Consider the following 15,784-nt stretch of genomic DNA (forward strand, 5'->3'; position numbering starts at 1 on the left):
GACAGTAGGATACAGTCATACCTCTACTTAGGAATGCTTCCCAGTGCAAAATCAGGTTACGATTTTTTTATATGGAAATGAGTGACTCAAGATACGAAAAAAATCCAAGTTACAAAAACCCCCAAAACGTAAATGCATTTCCTTATCCGTTATTTTATTTTGAAAATATTGTCGCAGATGCATTGATTCTCACTTTAGAACATTGCTACCCTCTACTGGGCTCTCATTTCATCGCTCTCATTCTCTCTCATATAATGACAATAAAAGCATTCAATTCAATTGGCTCTCTCACAACAACCACTATCCATGTTTCAAGATTGTCTCTTACATACTTGTCCACCTCAGCTAAATATTCCCCTTGTTAATGATTGCAATTCCCATTAAGCAATTAAAAACCGTACAAATGTAACGCGGCACTTATTTTCACATTCACACGCACACACACACACACACACACAAAATGTAGCACTAAGTGGACGCCTTTCAGCCCTGGTAGAACGGGCTGTTGCCACCATCGGGCGGTCAAACACGGGTATTACGTCTCCCATAATAAATTCCAGAGGGAACGATTTCAGCAGTGCAGGGCACATTTTCACATGCTTTATTTATTTTAAGACATTAATAAATATTTCTATATATATTTATTTATAATAATATAAATTTCTCTATAATTGTCTCTCATTTTTATGTTTCCTCACATCTTTCATACAAAATTGGGACACTTTGACCAATTTAAAAGGGTTTAGTTGGTAGTTGTGTGAGGACTGTGGAATGAATTAGAGCTTTTACATATAAAGTACACCTCTACCTACGAAATTTTCAAGTTACGAAAAAAGTTCTCGACCAATTAATTTCGTAAGCACTAGAGGTAGACTGTATTTGTTTATGTGTGTGTATGCATATGTGTACAGTAATACCTTGCTTGGCAATTTTCAGAGTGCTTCATCCATCTATAAATCTATACTCGTAGTTTTGTGTCATTATAAAACAGGAAAAAAGAAAAACAACAACCAAACTTACACAAATAAACTGTCACGTGTCGTTAGAGTTTAGGGTGGAGTTGTGTGTGTATGTGCGTGCGCTTTTTGCCTCTTGTGTCCCTGCGGGTTTCCCTTTCCTCGTGTCCAGCTGCACGTACTTTGTGATTAAACCCTGTCTGTGTATTTAAACGTGAGTTTATTGTGGCACCGTGTAAGAGTATTGCCAATTGTGGCTTGTTTCGTGTTTCCCTGTTCGGGATTTTGTAAGTACCGGCTGCCTCTTCGTTCGGGATGCGTACTCTCCGTTTGTTTGTTACTTTGGTAGCTTTTTTCCCAGTTTTTGTATGATTATTTTTCATTAAAATCCTGAGTTGTGCACCAAGCACTTTCACTGCATTTTTCCTGCCTCTCGCATCCTGGGCTCTGTCCTCGCTGCACAACGGAAGCAGATCATGACATAAACACAGTAAAGAATGCCAGTATTCCCCTTACATACTCTTGTGTGGGACTGTTGAGTATGTGCAATAAAAAATAAATATGTTAGAAATCGTTGTTTGTCTAGATTATTTTAGACGTACTTGTCAAACTCCCCGGTACCACCCTGCCCACCACAGCAACTAAGATTTTGACCTTCAGCAAAAACAGCGTCCATTAACATGAAGGTAATGCAAAATGTAAGCTTACCTCCTGGCTAACTATCCCTGCATTCTTCTGTTGGAGCAGCTGAACATTAAGCTGCTCTTGCTGATTTTTGAAGACTTCTTGAATTTGTTGCTGCACACATGTTGATAAAGCAAGAGATAGACAAATCAAAAGGTTATGCCCAATCAATACAGAAACATGTTATCCAGGGATAGTACCTGGTGCAACATGAGGGCCTTCTGCTGCTGAAACAAGGCTTGGATTTGCTGAGGACTGAGGACCTGTTGCTGTGCTGCCTGCTGCAGAGCCTCGGATGGTGGGGTCATCATGGATGATGACGCGGGTACCTGTGACAATCGTAAAGTTGTGTCAGAGCAAGTTGGCCCCTATGAGTCAATGCCATCTTTAACACTGGTCAATTAATTAGACAAATTTCTCTCTTTCTTTAGCTGCTGTGTGTAAAAGTGCTGATGAAGGAAGAATGAAGAGATGTATTAGTAAAATAAATAGGACTAATTAACACTATTAGTTTGACATCGGAAACTGATCGTTCACATATCTTTGTGGCGAATGGAAATGTTAGACTTAAACAAATATCTATCTTAATGCAGGAAGGTGCAACGACAAAAAAATGGGTACACATTCTTTGACGGAGCTAAAATAAATGCTTTCCAGCAATAATTTAATTTGCTATATGCAATGTGATTTATTCATGACCTTCCCAAATTGTGATGCATCTTATTAATCAAGTGACCCATAGCATTTTAGGGAAGCACAGGTAAAATGAGTTCTGCATGGAGAACTGTTTCATTTTTGAAATGCAAAAAAGAATCCCTATTGTGATAAAAAGCCAGTTTGGTATTAAACTGTGGATTGATCTGAATGATCTATGTGCTGACATGGAGTCAGTCAAAAGGAGTCATGCCATACTGTATTTCTTTGTCAAGCTCAAAGGCATCCAAAACTGTCCTCAAAAACTGCTGTGTGTGCAGCCTTTTGTTCTAAATTCAACAGTTTTGACAACCAACAGCATAACTATCTTGGTAGAGGTGGAACACATTCAACACAACAACTAGCAATGAGTGAAATTTGATTTGAGTGAACATCAAATTAAACACCCACTATATGTAGTATTAGAAAACTAGGCCGTCTATATTTTGTACACCAAGGTACTATGTACTATTGTTTTGTACTTAAAGAGTACCACCAAAACATTGGCATCTCAAATAAGATAATTATTTCCTGTTTGCCAGTTGGTGTTATGGTGAACTATTAAACAGACTCGCATATAAAACACAAAGGAAAGTGGTTGTGATGTCATTCCAAGTGCTGAAAACACCGAGACAAAGAAAACAAGATGAAACAGTTGAGTAAACATATTACAAACGCACTTGATAAGAATGTCCTTGTTGGTTGAGAGGTGATGAGTCATGCATGCCTGACTACGGTTGAAAAACATGAAGAGGAACAACAAATAAAATCTAAACAAGGCAAGTTTTTTAAGTCAGAAAAAAACTAAGTAATTTTGCTTTAAAATAGATCTTCAAAAGAGATTATGGCCTGTGCTGTTCCCCCCACAGACACAAATCGAAATCACATTTTAGTGTTTAGCTTAGGCGACTTAAATATCTGCCTCTGATCCCATTTTGTGGCAACAGTACAAATGCTGCTGTTACTAGTTTTGTGTTTAAGCATGCGTGTCTTTAGTGTGATTTTAGCCACTCAAAATGTTCACAAGCAGTCAAAAAAATGGTCATCCTACTGAATGGTTAAGTGTCTCTAAACCAGAGGTGCGCAAACATCTACTTTTGAAGAAGCCAACGTTGCGCGATCCATTTTTTCTGCCCCCCTGACAAAGCTCAGCAGTTATGTATATGCTGATGATATACCTCATGCAGCAGGACCCAAAGTAGTGTAGGCGGGTAGTAATCATGCTTGGACTTGATTAAATCTTACTGTCATATGATCTACCAATAGTACCTTAGGGATCGACTGGTAGCTCGCGATTGACGAATTGAGCACCTCTGCTCTAAACATTCGACCAGTGGTTCGATTTCTCTAATAACAACTTCACATTTGCAGCAGTTAATTCTAAGCTCTTTGTTGGTATCCTCATCTCAACTTAGGTTTAGCTATCATGCTTTCACAATAGCCATGCTCTACAGAACTTATTGCACAATTCCTTTTTTGCCCTAGCAATTCTACACAGAGCACTTCATATTGAATAGATTTTTTGTTGAGATTATTAAAAATGTATTGAAAACCTACAAACAAACAGGACGCCCACTTTGAAGGTGGTTGAAAACCAATTTCGTAGTGCTAAAAACATCAGGCTGGGACGATAAAATTACCTTCCAACATCAGAGCTGCCAACCTCCGTTGACCCCATTTCAGTAGTACCCTTGTCCCATTTCCGGAGTGAATGCAATTCACGCAAAATCCAAATAAAATGCGCGTAGGACAATTTAAATCAAACTTTTATCATGTTTTTACATGAAGCGAAATATTGTGTTTTTGCAAACTTCTGAAAAAGAACAGCATAATGAAAATAAGTTTATCTTAGTGTTTGGGTCCTTCTATGTGCGTTTTACAGTCAGTAATTCCAACATGTGTCACGCTGAAGTCGCACTTGCATGTTCTGCAATTAGCAAATGTCGGTCCTTTTGGAGACGACTTCAACATGGGATATTTCGTTGAATACGAACCAATAAACTTCTGCGTGTGTCTGGGTTTCTTATTACAAGTTGCATCCAAATTGCCACCCATTTTGCACTTAACCCGAGCAGGCATATTGATAAGACTTACCAGTGCTGTGTACGCCTACTTCCTTTAGAACAACCCCAGAAATGATAGGATTTGTTTCAAAACAAAAGACTGGTGGTTTTGTCAGGCTTAATAATAATTATACAAAGCTCCCTGACCATGCGTTTTTAAAAAGCTAATGACTCCTAAACCTAATCATCAAGTGTAAGAGAAATCAGGAATTTTGTACAGTAAATGTGTGTTTTAAACAGCCCTTTGTCAATGCTTTTTCATGGACACAGATCCGATAGTCCAAAAATGGATGTAGTTTTGTCAAATCATGACATTTAAAGCATTGATGGACATCTTAATCATCACTTTGGTTGTTCAAGCAACATAGAATGCATTTCAAAAGACTTATTTTTTTCAAAGCCTGGGGGCCTATAACCTTACAGGAATGAGATGGGCTGCGAGTGTGACTTAAATGAAAGAGTGCCATAGACCAAATGACACATATGGCTACACTTAATGCAAAACCATCACACATTTTACGATATACAGAACAATTTGCACTTAATAATTATTTCCACTCACCATCGTGAGTACAAAGCTTTTTGAAGCAGATTCCTGCTCAAGATTAAACAAACAACAAAAGATGGCTCAAGGGAACTAGAGTGCCATCAAAACAACAACAACTGCAACTGAAGCAACATCCTCTACTGAGCAGGCATCAATTCACAACCCCCCCCACCCCCCCCCCCCCCCTCCCTCCCTTTCGCGCCTCACTGCTCTGGAAATGTTTGCAGTAAACATAAACAAAGTCATCAAAATTGCAGAGACTAAATAATGAATAAAGGCGGGCTGAGCCTGTTTACGAAAACAGAATGCAGGATTCATATTTTAATTAAGGTCTGAACCACAAACAAACATCTCTCTCCGAGGCAGAATCTGTTTAGAGTCGGATAAACAAACTGACAGAGAATTTCACAGAGGCTGTGGGCTAACAATAACAGATGAAGGCCTCTACGTTTGGCCTTTCTTATGAGATTCAATACAGCTGAGGTGGCCACAAAAGCAATGTAAAAACAGGTCCACTCCACAGACAGAGCTGCTTGGTCCCACTGTTTTTCTGTGGATACCATCAACACAACAACAGCCTTTGCCTAATCCCAGTTACTATGGCAGCCAGCAAGTCCAAACATCTTGTGTTGTTGTTATTGTTGAGAGTCCTAGCATTGAGTAGCAGAGTGTAAACGCTGATCTGTTCCTGCAAGACTAGTCTTGTGAACTTCACAATGAGCGACAGCAAAACAAAACAAAATCACTAAACCGTAACACTAATGTGTTCCCCACAATGAGCAAACATCTACAAAACCACCTATAAGATTACAATATACAACCCTGTGTGACAAAATTTACATGTTAGTTGAAAAGAGCAGTGCAGTTAATCAGGAGAAAACTGATCAGCTATATTCCATAGTCCACTTGGCACGGCAGCCAACAAAGGAATAAATAAAGCAACAAAGTTTGCTTTCTGGTACTTGTTTACTGTCAGCAATATGGGCTAAAAAAGAGCAAAAAGAAAACATGAATCTCTTTAACACTTTGAAAATCCCAAACCCCTTTGAGTAGTACTTTTAAATATAAAACATTGAGGAGTTCTAGGTTACATTTTCATGTACAAATATATATATATATATATATATATATATATATATATATATATATATATATATATATATATATATATATATATATATATATATATATATATATATATATATATATATATATATATATATATATATATATATATATATATATATATAAAATTGATTTTAAAAAAATTAGATCATCTAGCTATCCATCTGTCTCAAGTGATTTACACTGCTGCGCTCAGAGGTTTGCCGTCTGTGACACAAACGGAAGCATTTCTCAAATTCCTGTACAGTTTTGATTCTATAGGTAAAATGACGAAATTGGACCAGAGAAAAAAAACTGACCCTAGGTGACTCTGGGGGAGAAGTACTGCCACACCTCAGTTGACTGCCGTTGTCAGCATTTTTCCCGTTCTGTGTTCTAACATCTGGAATGGCGTGACTAGTTGGTTCTGACCCAGACTCGTGCATCTGGAATGTAACTGACCTGAGAAACAAATAAGTAATGTAAATACAGCAGAGAACATGACAACAAAGGTACGGCATAATGGAATACTAAATTTATATATGATAAGTAAAGCAAACATTAAGAAATACCCTGTTCTAGAGAGTTTAGGGTTTTATTGAAAGGTACTGTCTTGAATTGGTTGAAATTCATCTTCAGAGCTGCCAACCTCCGTCGACCCCATTTCAGGAGTTTTTCCCGGAATGAATGCTATTCACGCAAAATCAATATAAAAAAAAAAAAATAACGTACGAAAAAAATCAAACTGGTATCATGTTTTTACATTAATTGAATTATTGTGTTTGTGCAAACTATTGAAAAAGTACAGAATAATGAAAATAAGAATACAAAGTAAACAAAGTATAATTTGTTGATCATTTATTGACAAATTCAAATTTACACAACATTAACATAAGTTTTTCAGCTGGTCCCTTACCCGCCCTTGCATGTTGTGCTATGTGCAAATGTTGGTCCTTTTGGAGACCTCAACATGGGATATTTCGTCTAATACGAACCAATAAAGTTTTGTGAGTGTCTGGGTTTCTTAATAGACGTTTCATCGAAATTTCCATCCATTTTGCGTTTATCTCGAGCTGGCATAGTGTTAAGACTTACTGGTGATGTTTGCTCCACTTCCTTTAGAACAACCCCGGAAATGATAGGATTTGTTTCAAAACAAAAGACTCGTGGTTTAGTCAGCCTGAATAATTACTTCACTACTGGAAAAAAACAAAAACGAAAATGTGAAAGCGATAGAGGCTACCTATGCAATCGATTCTGAATATATTGCCACGCTAAAGTCGTACAAGACGAATCATTTGTCAGAATTTGTAACTCGGAAGATTAACAATGCACTCGTGTTACCGAATTCATCCGTTTTACAGTGCAGTTGAATCAAATGTGTAAGTAAGATGCGGAAGCCATAGCGATGGTGTGAATTTCGAGGCATTTAAATTGGAAATTTGGTACTTATCCAAAATGGTTGCTTCAGAAAAAATTTAAGTGACAATTTTTTGGGATTTCCGGAGTTTAGGGAGGTTGTCAGGAGTCCCGGAGTTTGTGTTACCTGTCCGGGTAAACGCCGGAATTCCGGAGAAGTTGGCAGTACTACGTCTTTGAAACTCAATACAATTGCAAACAATTTTTATGGTTCAGAATTGATTGCACATGGAGAAGCATCAAGTTAAAATGATGTTTTTGTCAAAAGAAGCTACTTTTTATTTTAGGAAGAAAGGGGGTTAAAAAAAAAAACTAAAATAAAAGCCTGCTTAGAGACTTGTCCAAAATTGATTTATTTGAGCCACCGAATGGTGGAATGGTTCGTTCCACAGACTTTGATACGGGGCACGCAAGCTTGATTCCCACTGAATGTGACTGTAGTCCACCTTTCTCTCAAAGTCAGCTGGAATAGGTTTCAGCTCCTCACAACACTGACAAGGATAAGCAGTGTTGAAAATGAATGAGTGATTGATTTATTTAAGCTAGTGGTCTCCCACCACCGGGTCCGCGGACCGGAAACGGTCCGCAAATAAAATAATCTATACATATTACTATTTCTGAGAATGTGTGTGTGTGCGTGCGTTAGTGTTTGTCCGTTAACATCGGGCAAAATGGAGACAACACTGTACAACCGATTTGAATGAATAAACCATTGCGAATGTATGGCTCTACGATGTTACCGTGCTCGATTTTTGAATTTTGACCCCAGTTTTGAAAAAAAAAAAAAAAATGCGTTTATGGCCCGGGGGGCGATTGTGCAAACATGGCTTTGTACCTGGCAATATAGAGTAATATTGTGAGAAGACCACACTGGTCTTCCCACAATATACAGTATTTTCCAGACTTTATCCAACATCAACTAATGGCAGATACGTCATTCAAAACTGAAATAAACTGATGTTGGAATATTTTTGTATTACAGTCATATCTTGAGATACGAGCTTGATGCGTTCCGGGACCGAGCTCGTATGTCGATTTACTTGTATCTCAAATCAACGTTTCCCATAGAAATGAACTAAATACAAATTAATTAGTTCCCAATTGAAAACACCCAAAAACAGGATATTACAATGGAAAAACATTTTATTGGTCTTAATTCACCATCTAATAACAGAGTAACAAATAGGTTATAATGTTTAATAATAAAATGAGGCATTATTCAATACAACGGGGAGGCCGCGGATGGGAGAGAGAGAGAGGAACACGCTCGTAAAAATAACGTAAACTTTAAATTTAACTTACCGTATTTACTCGCGTGTAAGCCGCTTTTGTCAGCCCAAAAAATGATGACTGAATCGAAGGTACGGCCTATATCCACATAAGAACACGACATGCACGAAACCGCAAGTTCATGACGCAATGGCGCCGTGACGTCATAATGCAATGACGCCGCAACGTCATAACGTAATGGTGCCATGACGTCATGACGCAAGCGAATGAGGCAGATACGGTCTTTTGTTTAAAAATAGAGAAGATAAACAGATAAAACGCTAAACAAAAATTATTTTGACGTCTATGAATGAAATTCAAGAAAACAACGTAGTATCTTGCATAAAACGTGAAAAAAACTCACGTTCCCGTCACTGCTCGCTCGGGGCACAGCCATCTGACCTAGGTCCTGGGGCAGCCATCTTACCTAGGGCGCTGCCGTCTAAACCTAGTTAAACGTGCTCTGACTGGCCAGACGCCAGGAGCCTTGATTTTGAAATAAAACAAAATTCAACTTTGATGTTTTTTCATTTTATTTCTTGTTCTAAAGCAGGGGTCTCAAACTCAATTTACCTGGGGGCCGCTAGAGGCCGAGTCTGGGTGAGACTGGGCCGCATCAGGATTGCCACAAGAAAAGCGCTGATAAAACATTCCAACGTTATCAAATATCTTTATTTTTTAACAAAAAATAATGAATTAAATAAATTAACTTAAAGATGAATAAAAAAATAAAAAAATCAGTAATAAAAAAATAATAATAATAATAATGAGCATACAGTAGATATACACTGGCTGGCTAAGTAGAGAAAACTAATAATTTTTATTCTGTTTCAAATGTCTGTATTAACAGCTCTTTAACCTTTAACTTTCTGAACTTGAATGGAACATTGAACATGAAATATTCTGAACACGGCTTCTCTTGCCTACTTCTTGCTGCTAGAGACCTGGCAGCGCTTCTCACATAGCTGAGTCACATTTGGCTTGAGGGAGGAAGCAGTGGAGACGCTCAGTAGAGCTTGAATATGCTCATCAGTAAGTCTGGACCTGTACTTGGACTTATTGAAGTTCAAGGTGGAGAAGAGCTTCTCACACAAGTATGTGCTCCCAACATGGTCCGCTTGAACATTCGGGAAAGTTCAGGGAAGCTGGGGGTCAACTCTCTCAAAAATTGCCCAAGCTTGTCTGCTTCTCCACTCACCTCACTGAACTTGGCTTTGAGTGCAGAGTTGCACTGCAGGTCAATGAGCTCCATTTGAAGCTCAGGAGGGGCATCTTGCACATCAAAGGAGAAGGGGTCAGCAAAAATTTGAAATGTGGCTTTGTGTCTTGAAATCTGCAAATCTGTGATCAAATTCCTCCTGTAGCTTCGAAATGACCTCAACATACTTCTCACCACTGAATGCTGTGCCTGCATCCACGAGAGCCCTGCATGCTGGGAAATGGCAAAGGTTTGTCTGAGAGAGCTGGGCTTTCCATAACACAAGTTTAGTGCAGAATGCTCTCACGTTGTCATAGGCAGCACTGACAAGTTGCCCCTGGCCTTGTAGCTTCTTGTTCAGTACATTAAGCTCATGTGTGATATCAACAAGAAAAGCCAAGTCCATGAGCCATTTGGGATCACTTAGCACAGGAACAGCAACCCCGTCTATCTCCATGAAGTCTTTTACTTCTGCTCTCAACTCAAAAAATCTCTTCAACACGTTTCCTCTGCTGAGCCAACTTTTTTTGAACAAGTGCTACCAGTCCATTCTTCCTCCCTGTCATTGATGGGGCTCCATCGGTTGTTATTCCAACAAAGCTCTTCCATGGCAAACCGGCATTCTCAATGGCATCACACAGCTGGTGAAATATTTCCTTAGCGGTGGTCTGGCCATGCATTGGAATTGCTGTGAGCAACTCCTCCATTACTTCAAAATTGTCATCAACACCACGGACATATATTGCGAGCTGGGCAGTGTCTGTGATGTTTGTGGTCTCATCAAGAGCCACTGAATATACACTAAAACATTGTGCTTTCTCACACAGTTGATCATAAATGTCACTTGACAGGTCAGAAATGCGCTCTGCCACGGTGTTGGCAGAAAGGCTGATGTGGTTGAACTGACTTTTCTTTTCTGGACAGACAATATGTGCAGCCTGTAATATGCACTTTTTGATAAATTCACCTTCTGTGAATGGCTTTCCTGCTTTAGCAATCAACTCACAAACGGCGTAGCTAGCTTCAACTGCTGCATTACTGTCTTTGGTAGCCTTCTTGAAGAAATCCTGTTGCCTCAGAAGACGGGTTTTAAGACTGGCTATCTGGTTGGCTCTCTCATCTCCCTGGTATTTTTCGTACTCCTCAGCATGTCTCGTAGTATAATGACGTTTCAAATTGTATTCCTTGTGCACCGCAACTTTTTCAGTGCAAATGAGGCACGTCGGGGTGCCCCTGTGTTCAACAAAGAAATATTGTACTCCCCACTTTTCTTGAAACTGTCTGTGCTCATCACCGACCTTTCTCTTCACGGCAGGCTTTGAAAGAGACATCTCTGGGGCTCTCTAATATGTGTTTCCACTTGGAATGAGTCTCGGGTTGAACTTAACTCATTCATTTCTATGCTGAGAGCAGTGGAGGAGTGTGCGCGCCAAGCGGAGTGATCGGCTTCACATCTTCTCCTCCGCCCAGCTGATTGGAGGAATGATTGAGTGAGTGAGCGAGGCACTGGACAGCCCGGCAGATGTCCTGCCCTCCAGAGCCGTATACCTCACCGTGATTGGTTCATTCAGCTCCGAACACAACAAGTGTCATTCATATCAATCTTGCGGGCCGCACGAACATTAATCTTTCATATTAAGACGGGGGCCGCAAATTATCGTCCCGAGGGCCGCAGTTGGCCCGCGAGTTTGAGACCCCTGTTCTAAAGTGACAACTATTGGAGTAATATGACCCATCGAAAGAATTGAGATATTTTGACATTACAAGAGATATGGCTGCCACAACAACTTCTGGTAAGAAAATTGTAATTTCTGTAATTAGAAAGCATCAGGTTCTCATAATTATAGACATTTCTTTTTTCTAATTGTATAATTTGATATTTTGCATTTACAAAGACAGGTATATTAACTTCATTATGATAGTGACCCTCATAATGTGCTTTTGATTCATACGGTATCTCAGAAATACCACTTGTGATGACTTTTCTGAAGATTTTCCTTTCAAAGTAAGACATTTGTACTCCCTATTAAAACCATGAATATGGAGGTGAAAATTGGCAATCAGGGGGGCGGCTTATAAGCAAGAAATTGTAAAATTAAAAACATTTCAGGGCAATTTTAAGGGTGCGGCTTATTTTGACAATCAATATTACACATGAAAATTGCTGGGTTGCAAACGAAAGATTAAAATTTATTTTTAAGTGTGTGTAGGTAAGAAAAGGTAAGAACTCAATACAGTACTGCACATAATAATGTCACATTTTATTGCAGTTCCTAACCACCAGATAGGTATTTGGTACTTTGTGAGTGTATGTGGTGAATAAGAACAATTAAAAACATGTTTTTCATTAATAATATCCTATTTTTAGGTTTTTTTTCCCCAGAGGGTGGGAACGGATTAATTGGTATTTAGTTATTTTATACTGTAAAAATTGATTTGAGAGGAGTACATTGACGAGCTCGGTCCCGGAACACATTAAGCTCGTATCTCAAGGTATTACTGTAATTTTCTTCACCTTACCTCAGTAGGAACTGTCAAACTAGTCTCACTTCCATAATGTTTGATAGATTCTGTGCCTCACAGCTGATCATCCAAAGGGATCTGAATTTTTTGTCTATTTACGATCTCTATCATAAAATCCTCCCAGCCTACTTAAGCATGTTTTCACCATTGTGCATTTTAAGCTCATTAAAATTGTATAATTCCATCCATTTTTTAAGAGCGTTGAGAATTATTTCTTGATTTTATGGCGCACACACAAACAGAACCATCAGGATAACACTTGTCTTATGAGCTAGTCTCCTGAAGGACTGCAAAAAGAACTTCCACAGGAAAATACAAAAATATTTATTTACTGTATTCAAAAAAAACAATATTGTCATAATCAACCAATTTTGGCGTAAGAAAACTAACTAACTAAAGTGCAAGTTGCAAAGATTCTCTGAAACTGGGAGAGGAACATGCTTGGTCTATTTGTTGAATAACTGAGCGCTGCCATGGCTACTGTAAACACAGGGGCTCCGGGTCTGTGTTTACGTGCAAACATATCTTCCTTCTGGAACAATTTACCATTAACCAGGTGGTGCGATAAAGGGTCGTGTCAGGTAGTACAATGCACAAGAAGGCTTTTATGTGTACAGCTTGGAAGTGCTTGAGTTAAAGGCTAAGCAGCATAAACAAAAGTAAATAAAGTAGGCAAACAGATCATGTAAGAAAATGGAAAAGCTCAGATGAAACAGGCCGACTGTGTTAAAGAGAACGTCACTATTTTCAAGGTTCTAGGGCAGTAGTTTCAAACTCAGTTTGGTTCGGGGGGCATTTTCATGCCAACAAGTTCTCATGTGGGTGGGACCGGTTTATTTTTGGCCATAAAAAGGACTAAACTAGGAGGGGGAATAAACAAACGATCATTCGCCCCACCTAATCAAAAGGGATAGGACGTCTAGCGCCATCAATGGCACTTTAAGATGAATATCCACAGCCAGTTGAAGAGGCAATGGCAAGCGTCAAGAGTCAATTTTGTGCAACTTCCTTGTCATTGTATGGTACTTACAAGAAGGCCTGGGTGATAAAATGATAAAGATAATTACCGTCAAATATTTTTTGTCAACAATAATAAAAACTTGGAAAACAGTTTGAAAGTTTAAACTGCAATTACACCGGCCGATCACTACAAGAACGGGGACGCTGATGTGACGTGAACGCTAGTTCCAGGACAAAGTTAAGTAGATCAAGAAAGAACAAGCAGCTATTTTGGCATTGTTGGCTATAGAGCGGCCAACACAGAGCATGAAAGCAAACAGACTATAACACAGCCAAAATGAACTTTTATGATATGAAGGACAAAACCGAGCTGACCCACAAGAAGATCCAAGTGAAGTCTCCCTCTTTTCTTTTCTTTTTTAAATGCATCATAAGCACCGGTGCACAAACAGAAGCCTTATTGAAAATAACCTTAACCCATTTTAACCCACTCTCCTCTTTTGAGGACAAGCTGTAATATTTTTCTTACTTGATAAAGGAGTTTGAGTTCTCATCTCATCTAATTTTCTGCACCGCTTTATCAGGGCACAAGGGGACGGACAACCATGCACACTCACACCCATACCTAGGGGCAATTTAGAGTTTCCAATCAGCCTACCATGCATGTTTTTGGAACGCGGGAGGACACCGGGGTACCCGGAGGAAACCGGGGTACCGGGAGGAAACCGGGGTACCCGGAGGAAACCGGGGTACCCGGAGGAAACCAGGGTACCCAGAGGAAACCCACGCAGGCCCGGGGAGAACATGCAAACTCCGCACAGGTGGGTGTGACCTGTATTTGAACCCAGGACCCCAGAGCTGTGAGGCCAATGTGCTAACCACTCGTGCCCCTGGAGTTTGAGTTTGATTTATTTAATAAGGAACAGCACATATTAATGAACATATTCATATTTATGTTAGGGTGGCCCGGTGGCGCGACATGCATGGTAGGCTGATTGGACACTCTAAATTGCTTTAGGTATGGGTGTGAGTGTGCATGGTTGTCTGTCTCCTTGAGCCCTGCGATTGGCTGGCCACCGATACAGGGTGTCCCCCGCCTCTGGCCCGGAGTCAGCTGGGATAGGCTCCAGCACCCCCCGCGACCCTAATCAGTTTAAAGCGGTTCAGAAAATGAGATGAGAGATGTCCTAAGACAGGAGTTAACTTCCTTTTTGTAGAACTAAGGATAATAACTTGACAATACAGTAATAAATAAACAGGTGTATTGCAGATCAAGACAAGGATTGTATACTCTTATTTTTTAAGAGGAAAAACTCAAAGCTAATCAAAGTGTGGGGTCACAAACTTTCTTATGCACAATCTACTAGTAATGGATTCCAAGATGTCATCATCACAGCTTTTAGAATAATTTAAGGATCGCTTCAATCGTTCTAATCAGTTGTGTTCGTTTGTCAATGCTGAACTATGCTGTAATTCAAGAATTAGTTTCGCAGAAGAATACATTTAGGAAACTGAGCAAACCTGACTCTGAGGTTGAGCAATTTCAATCATTGTTCAAGACCCAATCTAACTAAATAAAACAAGGCAAATTGCATAAATTGTGTCTTTCACTATTAACAGCTGTGCGATTTGTTCGGCCCAAAATGAATGAACATCCGCCAAGAAGGGCAGCCATTGTAATAGGGTGTTTCGAGTGAGGACCCTAACATCAAGCTCGCGGTAAGATGAGGAAAGAGGAACCGCGAGTTAGCATTTTCGATATGCGGGTAAACTCGTTAGTCAAAGTCTATATATTTTCTCTTTTCTAGATAAAACCCAAACCTGCATGGTCGAAATAATGTACAACTAAAGCTAGCCGCTAACCGAAAAGGAATCAACGGTGAGATGGCAACAAATACATGTTTTTTTTATCAACATACGGATAAAGTCTACATGTGCGGGTTTCGTTTTTACTCACCAGCTTATGTACACGAGGACAATCTTGGGCTTGGTGTGCTGTCGGGCGAATCAACCTCGTAGTGGCTTCGTTGGCGGCGGAGCTAGCCATAAGTTGCTAACAGAAGGCGTGGCTTCGGTAAAAGTAAACAATGGTTACGTCATGTCACACGCGGGAGCGTAAGAAGAACCCTCCCCACAATATAACAAATTGACCCCATCTAGGGGCACACACACATCCATATATTCATTCATTCATTTTCTGAACCGCTTTAGGGCCGCGGGGGTGCTGGAGCCTATCCCAGCTATCTCCGGGCTAGAGGCGGAGGACACCCTGAATCGGTGGCCAGCCGGGCACAAGGAGGCGGACAACCATGCACACTCACACCCACACCTAGGGGCAATTTAGAGTGTCCAATCTGCCTACTATGCA

The 15,784-nt window shown here is 39.8% G+C and overlaps 1 protein-coding gene across 3 annotated transcripts in view; it reads right to left on the bottom strand.

Moving 5' to 3' along the window:
* Positions 1-15,536, bottom strand: part of LOC144072908 (forkhead box protein P1-B-like) — a 62,465-nt gene extending 46,929 nt beyond the window's left edge. For all 3 annotated transcript variants that reach the window (XM_077598504.1, XM_077598418.1, XM_077598336.1), the window contains exons 1-4: positions 15,374-15,536; positions 6,368-6,509; positions 1,841-1,969; positions 1,665-1,754 (exon numbers count right to left, since the gene is read on the bottom strand). In XM_077598504.1, the coding sequence (XP_077454630.1) occupies positions 1,665-1,754; positions 1,841-1,969; positions 6,368-6,493 (345 nt within the window). In that variant the 5' untranslated portion in view covers positions 6,494-6,509; positions 15,374-15,536. The remainder of the gene's footprint in view (positions 1-1,664; positions 1,755-1,840; positions 1,970-6,367; positions 6,510-15,373) is intronic.
* Between the last annotated feature and the right edge of the window lie 248 nt (positions 15,537-15,784).

The sequence above is a fragment of the Stigmatopora argus genome, chromosome 1 (genome assembly GCF_051989625.1).
Source record: "Stigmatopora argus isolate UIUO_Sarg chromosome 1, RoL_Sarg_1.0, whole genome shotgun sequence".
Taxonomy (NCBI): domain Eukaryota; kingdom Metazoa; phylum Chordata; class Actinopteri; order Syngnathiformes; family Syngnathidae; genus Stigmatopora; species Stigmatopora argus.